The sequence below is a fragment of the Thamnophis sirtalis genome, unplaced genomic scaffold (assembly GCF_051295495.1).
Source record: "Thamnophis sirtalis isolate CommonGarterSnake01/CBP01778 unplaced genomic scaffold, rThaSir2_p1.2 scaffold_9, whole genome shotgun sequence".
Classification (NCBI taxonomy): domain Eukaryota; kingdom Metazoa; phylum Chordata; class Lepidosauria; order Squamata; family Natricidae; genus Thamnophis; species Thamnophis sirtalis.
The window spans coordinates 37,391,217-37,403,893 of NW_028261389.1; the positions used below are offsets into that span (position 1 = coordinate 37,391,217).

Genomic DNA, 12,677 nt, shown 5'->3' on the forward strand with positions numbered 1-12,677 from the left:
AGAGGGCTCTGCGTGCCATCTGTGGCACACGTGCCATAGGTTCGCCACCATGGGTGCAGAGCATCATTTCTATGAACTGGCTTAACCTCCAAGGAGAGAATAATTCCATTTTTGTGGCATTCCGCAAACTTGTAAAGCAGGGTCTCCAACCCTCTACCATTTGTATGAAACTCTCCCCTCTTCCTCCCCCTGACCGGGCTGCCAAGCCGGAAAGGTTCTGTTGTAAAGGCTTTTTTTGGAGACCCTTTCACAATTTCATTCAGAGTCAATAATGTAAGGCTGATACTTATTTTAATGCTATATTATACTATTATGTACACATAAATGTGAAATCACATTTGACAGTTCTTTAGCTGGTGTTTGTCTTTGTATACATCGAGTTATTTCCACGAACTTAGGATAATATAATGAATCAGCATAGTTTTTGTGTAGATCTAATCAGCGGGCCCATTTGATAATGACAGATAAAAATTTTGCCATTCTAAGTGCTGTACAAGATTTTTGGTATGACATCCAGTGTACCGATAATCACTGGGAGCCATTACGACTGGTTTATGCTATAATCTTTCCATTTTTATTTTCAAATCTTGATACTTTGTGATTTTTCTCAATTTTATTTACCTGTTATTCTATTATCTCCTAGTATTGGATCAATTATCCACATTCTTTACAGCCACAGTTAAATCTGCACTTTGTGCCAAGACTATATTAATTTTATTATAATTTTTATTTTATTTTGTTTTATTTTATGTAGTGAAAATAGCCTACAGTTTTACTGGTTTGAAGCAACGCACTAGTACATCTTTTTTAGTACATTACAGTTACTCATATCATTCATTAATGCATAACTTTTACCATTTATTTCTTTTACATTAATTGCAATCTTCTGTATGCCAAGCAATACCAAATAGTAATATATATTGGCATCTGCTAATCATTCATAGCTTTGGGTAAGACTTTTATATAATGGTGGTTAATAAGATAGAAATGTGTATACTAGGTTACTAGCCTTTATTACCTGTACATGCTTTACCTGTACAGCCTTTATTACCTGTACATGCTTTACCTGCAGCATCCTCTGATAATGGTAAGGACAATATTGATCAGTTTGAAATATTTTGGCTGGTATGAAGTGAGTCACTTCCACTTGATGGAGGGAATGACAAGGTATCCTAGAAGTTGTTTAATATTATGTTCAATGATTAATATTTTATTTACTTTGTCTCCAAGCTAAAGTTGTAAATGAAATTCAAAATCTAAATCTAAATTATAATTCTGGTTTAAGACAGCAGTTTTGTATGTAATATTAACTAAATGATCAGGCAATGTACCTCAGAAAGTTTTCTCATTTTGACAGAATGTGTTAGAATTCTCTATTATTGTACATGTAGATCAAGCAATTTTGTTAGTAACTTTGCTGAGTAGTTCAAATCCAATGCTGGCATTTGTTGTTGTAATTAATTACATTAGAAAATGAAATAACATTTAAGACTTCTCTAAAGAAAATTTAATCACAACTCCTTCTATACAATTAATATGGTAGCATTCATTTTCATTCCACTAAATTTGATTGATATATAGTTTTCTAATTACCTGTTAATATATAAAAGAGCCAACAGTTAAATATGATTATTGTTACATTTTTTTGTGCTTCATTTTTCAGGGATTTATTTGTCCTCTTTGTATGAAATCTCATGGATCAGCTGAAGAACTTTTTAAGCACTATGAAGCAGTTCATGATTCTGGTATTGATACAAGTCATGCAGGAGAATCTAACATGACCCTCAAAAGGTGCTTATAAATACTGGTTTATTTCTTTTTATTATATATTGAATAATAATTGATTTGTAACTGCATTTTAATCACTAATTAATCTGAATATTAGATGATATTGTGAAATATATTACTTTATAGCAGAAAAATACATTCAATGAAAACAAAGTCGCTAATAGTAAAAACTTTTATTTTTAAACTATATTGATTGAACAGTATCTTGGTTTAGATTTACCTTAGATTTGTTTCATGAAGACAGTTAAATCTTTTTTGTTTTGCTAGGCCCCAGAATTGTTTTAATTTATAGAAATAAAAATGCATTAATGTTTTGATATTACCAAAATATTAATTTCATTAAATTATTTAAATATATTATTATTTACAGAAATAAGTTGAATTTCATGGCAGTGATTTTTAAGACATTTAAATACATATATTTCCTTCTTTTTAATATGGATTATATTCAGTGATGACATAACTTTATTGAGGCAAGAAGTTCAAGACCTGCAAGCTTCGCTTAAGGTTGGGAAAATGTATTCAGCTTTTTATTTCAATTTACAAAGAACATCATGATTGTTATCAAAGTCCCAAGTTCACACTATTCTTTTAACTGACTTTCTACAGGAAGAACGATGGTATTCTGAAGAGTTGAAGAAAGAATTAGAAAAAGTTCATGGGCAGAAGCAGCAAGTAATTATTTTAAAATATTTGAAGCAAGCTTTCCACAAGCCATTTTTAATCAACCGTGAAATGAAGATTATTACCTATTTTGTAAGGCACGTGGCCTGACTTAGTTCTAATTGTGCTAATCTTCTTTGTAAGGGAGCGTGATGGCTCAGTGGTTGAAGACGCTGAGCTTGTCAGCTGAAAAGCTGACAGCCCAGGTTTGAGACCTGAGTGCTGTGTGACGGGGTGAGCTCCCGTTACTTGCACCAGCTCCTGCCAACCTGGCAGTTCAAAAGCATACAAATGTGAGTAGATAAATGGGTACCCCTTCAGTGGGAATGTAATAGCATTCTGTGCGCCTTGGCATATATCTTGCTGGCCATATGATCACAGAAATGTCTTTGAACAACGTTGGCTCCCTTGGCTAAAAACAGAGATGAGCACCCTGTAGAGTCAGATGCAAGTGGACAGGGGAAACCTTTATCTTTACTTTTTAGCTTCTTTGTATTAATTGCTAATACAGTGAAATGATTTTTTTTTAAAAAAATTAACTTTAAAAACAGATTTGTTAATGTAAACTCCTATTGGGATGTCATAATGAAAATTGTTTGGTGAGGAAAACACATGTAATTCATTCCTAGGTGTGATTTATTACATGTTTTCATTTATTTTAATGGATTTAGTCTGAAATAGCAGCATTGTGAATTATAGCTTCAAACACATGATGGATCCTTATTTAAAGCTAGTTAATAGAGGATCTATCACTCTTGATAATGTGCTCAAGTACAGGAATTCTCAATCATAAAACTTGGTTTAAGATCCTTATATATTTTCTATTATAATTATGCAAATGGTTATAAAATTGTAACACAAAGTGCAGACTCATAATTTCTTCCTTCCTTCCTTCCTTCCTTCCTTCCTTCCTTCCTTCCTTCCTTCCTTCCTTCCTTCCTTCCTTCCTTCCTTCCCTCCCTCCCTCCCTCCCTCCCTCCCTCCCTCTTTCTTTCTTTCTTTCTTTCTTTTTCCTCCCTCCCTTCCTCCCTCTCTCCCTCTTTCTGTCTTTCTGTTTCTTCCTGCCTTCCTAATTTCCTTAGGAATCCAAACCTGATGGTCTGGCAACTGCTGCCTCTACAGGTGACAAACTTAAAAAAAATAGTTTCATGAAACATAATTATCCAGACAAGTGATCAGTATCTCTCATTAAATCTCTGTTTATCCATAAAATAATTTATCGATTGATTGTAAATACTTCAATTTAAAATGCAGTCTTTAAATAATTTAAAATGTTGAAGATTCTTTTTCATGTAGTAATTCATGAAGCAATTCTATTTTATAGAAGAAAAATAATCTTTTTATTGAACAAATTTGATCTGTTTATCTGTTGTAGAAGTTATTTCTGTTTTAATTGAGGTTGTTAAAATTTTCAGTGTCCCGTTTACTGAGTACTAGAATCACAATTGCTATTTTATTAGATTAAATAATTGTAAAGCAGTTGCTGCATCATAATTTATATATAGTTGTTTTTCTTAGTGTTTATTCCGTTTGGCTGCAGGATCCAGTTGCTTTTGTGTTGTGCTTGCTAGTTCATACAGCAAAGCGTTCAGTGCATGATGTAACAAGGCTTTTATTTCTTTCTCAGTTGCTGCAGAGCTTGATACTGATTATGGCTGAAAAAGAATGATTGACCCAAGGTCGCACAATTCTGGTCATTCCCTTTAGAGCCCTACAAAAAGATATAACAGCTAATATCTTACCAGATTGCCTGGTTTACAGAAGGCTTCTTGAGACTCTCCCACCTCATGAGAGATATGAGGTGTGGATGAGATAGGTCTTCTATATATTCCCCATTTTGCGGAATAATCTCCCCTCAAAAGTACCTTATGTGCAATCTTCATTTTGCTGTCATCCTGGAAATTAGTTAAACCTGTTTTATTTCAGCGAAGTTTTGACCTCAATTGATTAGGGAAACCAATTTTGGCTGTGATTATTATCATTTGATTGTTTTGCTAATGTGTTTCCTTTTCCTTACTATATACTATCAAAATTAGGATGAGCTCTAAGTAGTGATAAATAAAGCAGGCAGGACAGAATTCAGGAAATCTTGGTTAAAAAAGAGAAATTTTCATCTATCTTTGTTTTTATAAAATACTTTTGTCTGTATTTGTTTTTATAAAATATTATTAAAGTTTCATTTTGTAATCATACTTTTTTATTTTAGAATTGGAATCTTTAGAACAGCAATTAGAAGACAGTCAAGTAGAAAAATTTAATATCAAACAAATGAAAGACTTATTTGAACAAAAAGCAGCACAACTGGCCACTGAGATTGTGGGTAAGTTGTCCATACTTATTGCACAATACAGTGCCGTTGTCTTGTTTAAATTGAAGGAACACCTTTTTAAAAGAACACCTTTCTCTACAACAGAACTTAAAGCCAAATATGATGAAGAAACAAGCCTTCGAGAACTTGCAGAACAAAAAGTGACTAATTTGACACAAGAGTTACAGAAGCAAAAAGGTGTATGTGAAGATTTAAACACAGAGCTGGTAATTCTTGTGGTCATGTTTTATCATGCCTTGTCTAATTGGAAAGGGATTATTCCTACAGCTTGATCATTTTAATTACAGATCTTTAAAAAACAAGTTATTTATTTTTATAGTGATCTATTTCTGGTACAAAATAAAAAACCATCTTCTATGCTACAATAATGGATAAGTTTCTTTCTAAGCTAAAAATAAATACTTTAATTTGAAATATCCTTGGTTTTCCATTCATTGTCATTTTTTTCCTGGTTATCATGGCAATAGTAGCTTGCCGTCACTTGACAATTATTTATCCATTCTCATTCTTAATTATTGCTGTTCTTTTAGAGTTAATTTGAAATATTTGCTTTTATACATTTATAAACTTCTGCACATTTTATAAATTTCAAAGAGCATTCCTACTAATGAAAATATTTTAAAATACAGAAATTAAATATAAGGACTGTATAGAGATTTACATTCCAAGATTCTTGGCAGGATTACAAATATATATTAAATACCCAGAATAAAAAATAAAATGTCTACAGTATATAATATATGTAATTGCTAAGAGTCAACATCAACTTAATGATACATAATCAAACATGGATTATACATAAAAAACAATCAAAATCATACCGACATGTAAGATAAAAATGGAGGAAAAAAATGAAGTTAAAAAAGCCCTCCAGAAGAGGGCAACCTTCAGTTACTTCCACTGGGGCAAACATACAGGAGAAGTATATGTTCCATAACATACAGTCGATGCTGTAGAGTAATAGAACAAATATTTTCTCCCATCTTCAGTGCTTCTAATTTCATAAGAGTAAGTGATTAACTATAACTTTTCTTTGATTGTAACTTTTAGACAGGTTAATTCTAATTGCAAGATATCTTAACCCACATAAGACTTTCTAGATCAAATCAGCACTTTAAATTGAACCGGAAACCTGTTAGTAACCAATCTAGGTTTGCAGCAGTTATAAAGTGGACTACTGTTTTGCATCAATGGGAATTTTTGAATAGTCCTGAAAGGAAAGTCTATGTAAAGTTCCTTTACAGTTCTCCAGTTTGTCTTGCAATAATCCATGTGACCTGGATTATTTATGACCTTTAAGACTTTCATTAGTGCACCAGTCAAAGCTGGACAAGGAGCCCTTTGATTCCATAATGTGTTTTTGAGTGCTCATGGGCAAATTGAATAGCTATTCAGGACACTTTTAAGTCTAATGTCTCTTTTCACTAGTTTGTATAGCAGCTATGGAATTCTAGGAAAAGACGCAACTATTTCAAGGATTTTTCAATGTGGTTTATGCATAGTCTTATGGTTTTCAAAAGTTATTGTGCCTTCAATGTCTGTTAACCCTATGATTAATTAATCATTAATTATTAATTAATCAATAGTTGAAAATATTGATGTTGAATGTCTCTAAGTAGTTAAAGTGTATTTAGCTGCATAGTATTTTAACAAAATAAGTTCAAGATTTTTTAAAAAAATAGCAGAAAGCTAAGAAAAATATACTGGAACTGCAACATAGAGGTATTTTAGTTATATTTGAGTATACTGTAACGTTTTTTATGAAATTAAGTAGCTTTAAGACTGGAGTATGGAATATGGAAAATATATTCACACGCACAAACGCACACAGGCACACACACACACACACAAATTGGTTTTACACTGTAATTTTATAAACCATATTGAAAATATAATTTCATTCTAAACTTTGTAATACTGATTTTTATATTGCTGTTTTCTAAAGCTTCAAAGACCCGGGGTAGAAGATGTTGCAGTTCTAAAGAAGGAATTAGTCCAAGTTCAAACATTGATGGATAAGATGACTTTGGAATGTGAGAAAGAATCTGAGAAACTGAAAGATGAATGCAATCATTTGAGAGCAGAATATACAAATGCAGAGGTAATTAATCTAGTCAAAACATTTGAATATGAACCATACTTTTATAATTTAATGTGATTGTATTAGTAGAAAGCTGTATGATGAAAATGTGTCATTTATTGGTGGTACAATGCAACTCTTTTTGCTGCAAGTTAACTCTCTTTCCCTTTTGGAAATTCTCTAGTTACATAATTATAAAAGAAATTATCTTAGATGTTCTCTAGACAGTTTCAGTTCAGTTTAGTTCTTGTTCACTTTTTTATTCGTTAATCAAACCTCTACCAGTTAGAAGATGGGCATGTCATGCTTATAAAAATTTGTCTTAGAACTCACTTATCTTACTCAATTAATATTTTGTTTTGAAGTTCTGAAGCCATGTCAAAATTAACATAAAATAGTTTTGCATATTAAAATTCATTTTTGTGTTATGTCAGACAGTTCTGTAATGATAAAATAATTGATAAAATAATTGTAAGGTGATATTTTATAGCTCTATATAGCTATATATATATAAAAATAATATTACATTAAGTAAAATTAGATATTTTTAGTTACTTCTCTCAAACATTTATTTCCTGGAAACATCGCATATAAGCTCTAATAAGAAGTCCTTGTGTATAATTTTGTGATAGGAAATTAATATGAAAATATTGCATATTAATTATGCCACTGTCTTTGAAATATATTTAATCAAGTTTGCCAAACATGATATTCTATTCATTAAGACAGATTTGTAGATTTTTGAAAATGATAAATAACTGTGGGATATATTTTCTTACTACTTTATCATTTATAAATAAAAGTAAAATATATTTCAGAGATATATTACAATTGTGTAATTCAATTGTAATATATCTTCTTATTTGTAAATCCTACAAGTAGTCCTTGACTTATGACCATTCATACAGTGACCAAAATTATGATGACATTCAAAAATATCACTTAGAATTGGTTCTCACGACTGTCACAGTATCCCCTTGCCATGTGATCAAAATTTGGGTGCTTGCTGGTGGTTGCAGCATGCTGGGTCACACGTGTACCATTTGCAACTTTCGCAGCTGCTTTCTGACAAGTAAACTCAATGGGGGAAACCAAATTTGCTTAATGACTGTGATTCATTTAATGATCATGGTGATTTGCTTAATGACCACAGCAAAAAAGCTTATAAAATCAGGTAAATTGCCTTACATAGCAGTGGATATTCTGGTCCCAGTTGTCATAAGTTGAGAACTATCTGTATTGAGTTCAGCAGTGTTTATTCCAGTAATTACATACTATATTACATTGCATTGTTGTACCCTGATGCAAAGTGTAACTTGATTAAATTATAATCCTGCTTGATATTCTTGATTGGGTTGTTAGGGTACATAAAATCCTTAAATAAGTCAACTTTCTAGATTTTGAGTTCTGCATACATTGTCTTATTTATTCAGTATTTTTAACATATTATTTTTGTTTTTCATGGACACGTCATTAGATTGTGCCTAATTGGTTCTTTTTGCCTTTTTGTACAAAACAGAGATTTTCATTAACTGTTATTGCCAAATTAGTCAAAGTGGTTATATTCACTTACTGTAAACTTTAAAAGAAAATCACTGGGCTTACAAAGCATACTAAGTCAGAATCAATCTACATTCTGCTTAAATGCAGCATGTAGACCCAGTCAGTGCAGTATTAATCTCTTTATTTGGCTTAATGGTTCTTAACTACTTCTCAACTCTGTTTAAGATACATTGTGCGTTTCCAAACCTGTGAGGAAATGGAAACATAGAAGTGACAACTCCAGAAGTTCTTGTTGAAAAAATTAAAGGATTGGGTCTCTGATAGCTAATTTTCAGATTCTAAGAAAGAACATTCATCAGAAGAAAGTAACTGTCAACTACTGTAAAAAGTGGCAGAAGAAGCAACTCTAGGAACAAGTCTATGGATGAGAATATCTGCAGGAAGCAGTAGAAATTGGATATATTCTGCATCATTGGAACCATTAAGGATTAATCTCAGATTTAGGAGCTGAAAAAATCTGACCAGACTGAGCCTTAGCTTGCTTCACATGAAAAGAATGATACCTGAGGCAGCCTTCTCTAGGAGATGCTATAATTTGTATTCCTGTGGTAGGCAGAGGATGGGAAAACCTTTCTATCTCTGATTGCAGGTTTAGTCATTTACAAAACAAATATTTTCTGATTGAAAATGCAAAGCAACACTTGTATATTTTTCTTCTTTTGATCATATAACTTTCATGTAGAATCTGCTGAGAATTGTGATTTTGTCTACATTGGCTTTAAAATCACTGACGTCCATCCCGATTATATGTGCATGTTTTATCAGCATCACGCTACTGATTTAAGTGATCCATGAACATTCTGTCTAATGTTGAAATAACATTTATCATTGTTTTCTTTTTCATTCACCCATCATTTTTTTTTGGCTGCTTTCTGTGGAGGTCTTTAAATTTGAGGTAATACTCTAACCTTTACACCTCTTTTCAAAGGTAACTACAAATAACAAACCAGATAAGAACTAATTTGTGCATGTATTTACAAGCCACCAATCCTTTTTTTGCACTTATTTTACAAACTATTTTCACAATTAAATTAGCCAGATTTCCAGTGACTATATGTGATTGGTATCAGTATCTATATTTTGTCTGTTCTTAATGAATTTGCAACAAAACATTCTGATATACTCTTTTGGGATTTAATTTTTTTCAAATTTGTTAGGTGGTTTCATGAGTCACATGAGGACTATTTTTAGGGCTGAAAGGAATAGTAAGTAAATTCTGCAAAAATGCTGGATAAATACAGTTCTAGTAAATCAGAAAAAGAAGACTGATCCAAAAGTGCATATCAGTTTTTTTTTCCCAAAATAGTGCTCTCATGGCAATAGATTGTATTTCCCAACTACCTTTACAAAGATTGCAGATGAACATGCCTGAAGGACAGTACTTTAGGAAACATAGCCCATGAGAGCAGTTGTAATAGGCTGGCCATTGATGTAGTCCCTTATATTTTATTGAGTGTTTAATGTTTGAAGATGTATCGTGGTCAGGAGTGAATTTTTGTAGAGTGAAGAAATTCACTTTGCATCTTATAATGAGAACTCTGTCAGATTTAAAGAAAACTCTAAAAAGCCTTTGTTTTTTCTTACTGGTACTTTTTCATTATTGTTCATGGGAGTTTATGTAATTCAAATGAATCTACGCACTGATAATATTTCCCTCTCTTTATCTCCTTCTACTACACATCATTTACCCTGAAATCTGTCCTGCAACCAAATCCCAAGTATAGTATTCACTTTTAATATAAAGTTATGTTCATTATGTTCTGACGTACTAGTTTTACTCTAATATATTTATTTTATTTAAGCACTCAGAACAACTATAAGTTGTTGCCTAGTTACCATTAGATTTCTAAAGGATATACACAAGTTCTTTTTTCTGTTTTCATTCACGTATCTTGCAAAACTGAAGTTTTAATAAGTGCTATATTCACCCACATATATCCTTTTCCGCATAAAGTGCAGTTTTAAAAACCCTTATTTGTTTCTCCAAACCTTATTTTCAGAACTCATGAAAAAGTAATATTTAAAGATAAGGTTGGATGGAAAGGAACAGGAAGAGGATACACGTTCTAGTGCTTAGGCCCTAGTGAATTTATTCTATGACAATGAGTATCTAAAGTAATACGATGTACAAAATAATAAGAATAGTTTATACTAAATACATGGAAATCCCCTATTACCATTAAGAAGTACAATTTAATTGTTTTTCACCATGTACAAACACGTATAGACATCCCTGTTTATGTGTTTATAAAACACTCTTTATATTCACAAACATTTCTATTTATGTATTCATTATTAATATCTTCCTTTATTTTTGTGGAACAAAACTAGAATTTTAGCTTTTAATTTTAAAATGAGACTTTTCTCTGTCTAAAACATATAATGTAGAATAATAAGGTTGAAAGGGACAATGGACCCATGGCAGGAGATCCTACATCATTCCAGATGGGATGGATACACATGATCAAAGAAAGAATAACACAACACAATTAACAAGAGCTGGAAGAGACCCTGGAAATCGTTTTAAGAGAATAGGAGACTTGCTTTTATAAAGAAAATTCTATTAACAGGAGTCGTGAAGTATTTTATAAAGAGGTTTAAGAATTACCATATTTTTCAGAGTATAAGATGCACCAGAATATAAGATGCACCAAGATTTTGAAGAGGCAAATTAAAAAAATTTTTTTTGCACTCCATAGACCTCCAAAAGTGGCCCATTTTTCATGTAAACGGGCCCTTTTTTTGACAGAAAAGGGCATGCATAGCTTTTAGGAGGCTGGTAGAGTCCTCCTGTGGGCTGGAGGGGTCAAAAATGAGCAAAAAAGCCTGTTTTTTGTCCAAAAAATGGCATGCATAGTCTTTAGGAGACTTATAGAGTGCTCCTGGGGGCTGGGGGGGGGAATGAGCAAAAAACGCCCCATTTTTCCTCATTTTTGTCCTCCCCAGCCCCTAGGAGCACTCTGGAAACCTAAAGGCTATGCACGGCCATTTTTGCAAAGGGGGCGGGGTTTCAGGAGGCCAAAAATGCTGTATTCTGTATAAGACGCACCCAGATTTTCACTCTCTTTTTTGAGGGAAAAAGATGTGCCTTATACTCCGAAAAATACGGTACATTTTACTAGGATCAGGAAAATTACTAGTACATATTGTCTGATGGCATCCACTATATTTTTCCTGCCAATCTGAGTTGAAATAGAGAAAAGGGAACCCTTCACTTCAGATCTGGATTTGGCAAGAATATAAGTAACTGATCCTTAGCCATTATGTTAAAATTGCTTTATTTATGTAGTAGCTTTTCTTGCTGATAGCAGAAACCAAGCAGGAATCATGCTTTTGTGATACAATTGTGACATTCTTTCCTCTTTTTTACTAGTAATATTTGAAGAATTTATATAGAACAATGTTTCCATATATACTTTGTATAGTATATATTTAAATAACTTTATTTTTTGATGACATAAACTTTTGTTATGGATTCCGTAATTATTTTATGGGAATCTATTCTTGTTGAATTAAAAATATATTTTTTATTCCCTCCCTCCCTCCCTCCTTCCCTCCCTCCCTCCCTCCTTCCCTCCCTCCCTCCCATAGGCTACCATTAATAAGTTAAATACAGAACTTGCTAAAGGACCACAAGAAGTTGCTACATATGTACAAGAGATCCAGAAACTTCAAACTTCAGTTAATGAATTTGCACAGAAAAATCGGGTAAAAATATTGTTATTTGTATTTTGAAAGCAACAGATTGATGATCTTGTTCAATTCTCAAGATAAAGTCTTATCAGTTATACAAATCATGAAGCCTCTGATATTACTTTTTGAGGTCATTGATGAATTCCTCTTCTAACTTGACAAAATTAAGCCAAGATCTGTTCTTGGATTATGGACTCATGTATTTTGAAAAACAAGTCAGAGATGCTAGCCCTTTAGGAACCATGGATTGATATCAAATTTCCATTATAATCATGCAGTATTTTTCTGTTGATCCTAATGCAGCAAGTATACTTTCTATTCTTACAGCATTTATATAGCTATAAGGTAAAGGTTTCCTTTGCACATATGTGCTACTCGTTACCGACTCTAGGGGGCGGTGCTCATCTCCGTTTCAAAGCCAAAGAGCCAGCTTTGTCTGAAAACGTCTCCGTGGTCATGTGGCCGGCATGACTAAATGCCAAAGGCGCACGGAATGATGTTACCTTCCCACCAAAGTTGGTTCCTATTTTTTCTACTTGCATTTTTACATGCTTTCGAACT

General features: G+C 32.5%; 1 protein-coding gene across 2 annotated transcripts in view; it reads left to right on the forward strand.

Annotated features, from left to right (window-relative positions):
* EEA1 (early endosome antigen 1) overlaps positions 1-12,677 on the forward strand; it is a 66,508-nt gene that overhangs the window by 14,303 nt on the left and 39,528 nt on the right. The window contains exons 3-11 of one of the 2 annotated variants that reach the window (XM_087723358.1): positions 1,664-1,791; positions 2,241-2,295; positions 2,398-2,463; positions 3,534-3,573; positions 4,658-4,771; positions 4,865-4,986; positions 6,726-6,881; positions 9,304-9,318; positions 12,015-12,131. In XM_087723358.1, the coding sequence (XP_087579484.1) occupies positions 1,664-1,791; positions 2,241-2,295; positions 2,398-2,463; positions 3,534-3,573; positions 4,658-4,771; positions 4,865-4,986; positions 6,726-6,881; positions 9,304-9,318; positions 12,015-12,131 (813 nt within the window). The remainder of the gene's footprint in view (positions 1-1,663; positions 1,792-2,240; positions 2,296-2,397; positions 2,464-3,533; positions 3,574-4,657; positions 4,772-4,864; positions 4,987-6,725; positions 6,882-9,303; positions 9,319-12,014; positions 12,132-12,677) is intronic. The other variant, XM_087723359.1, reaches the window with a different exon arrangement.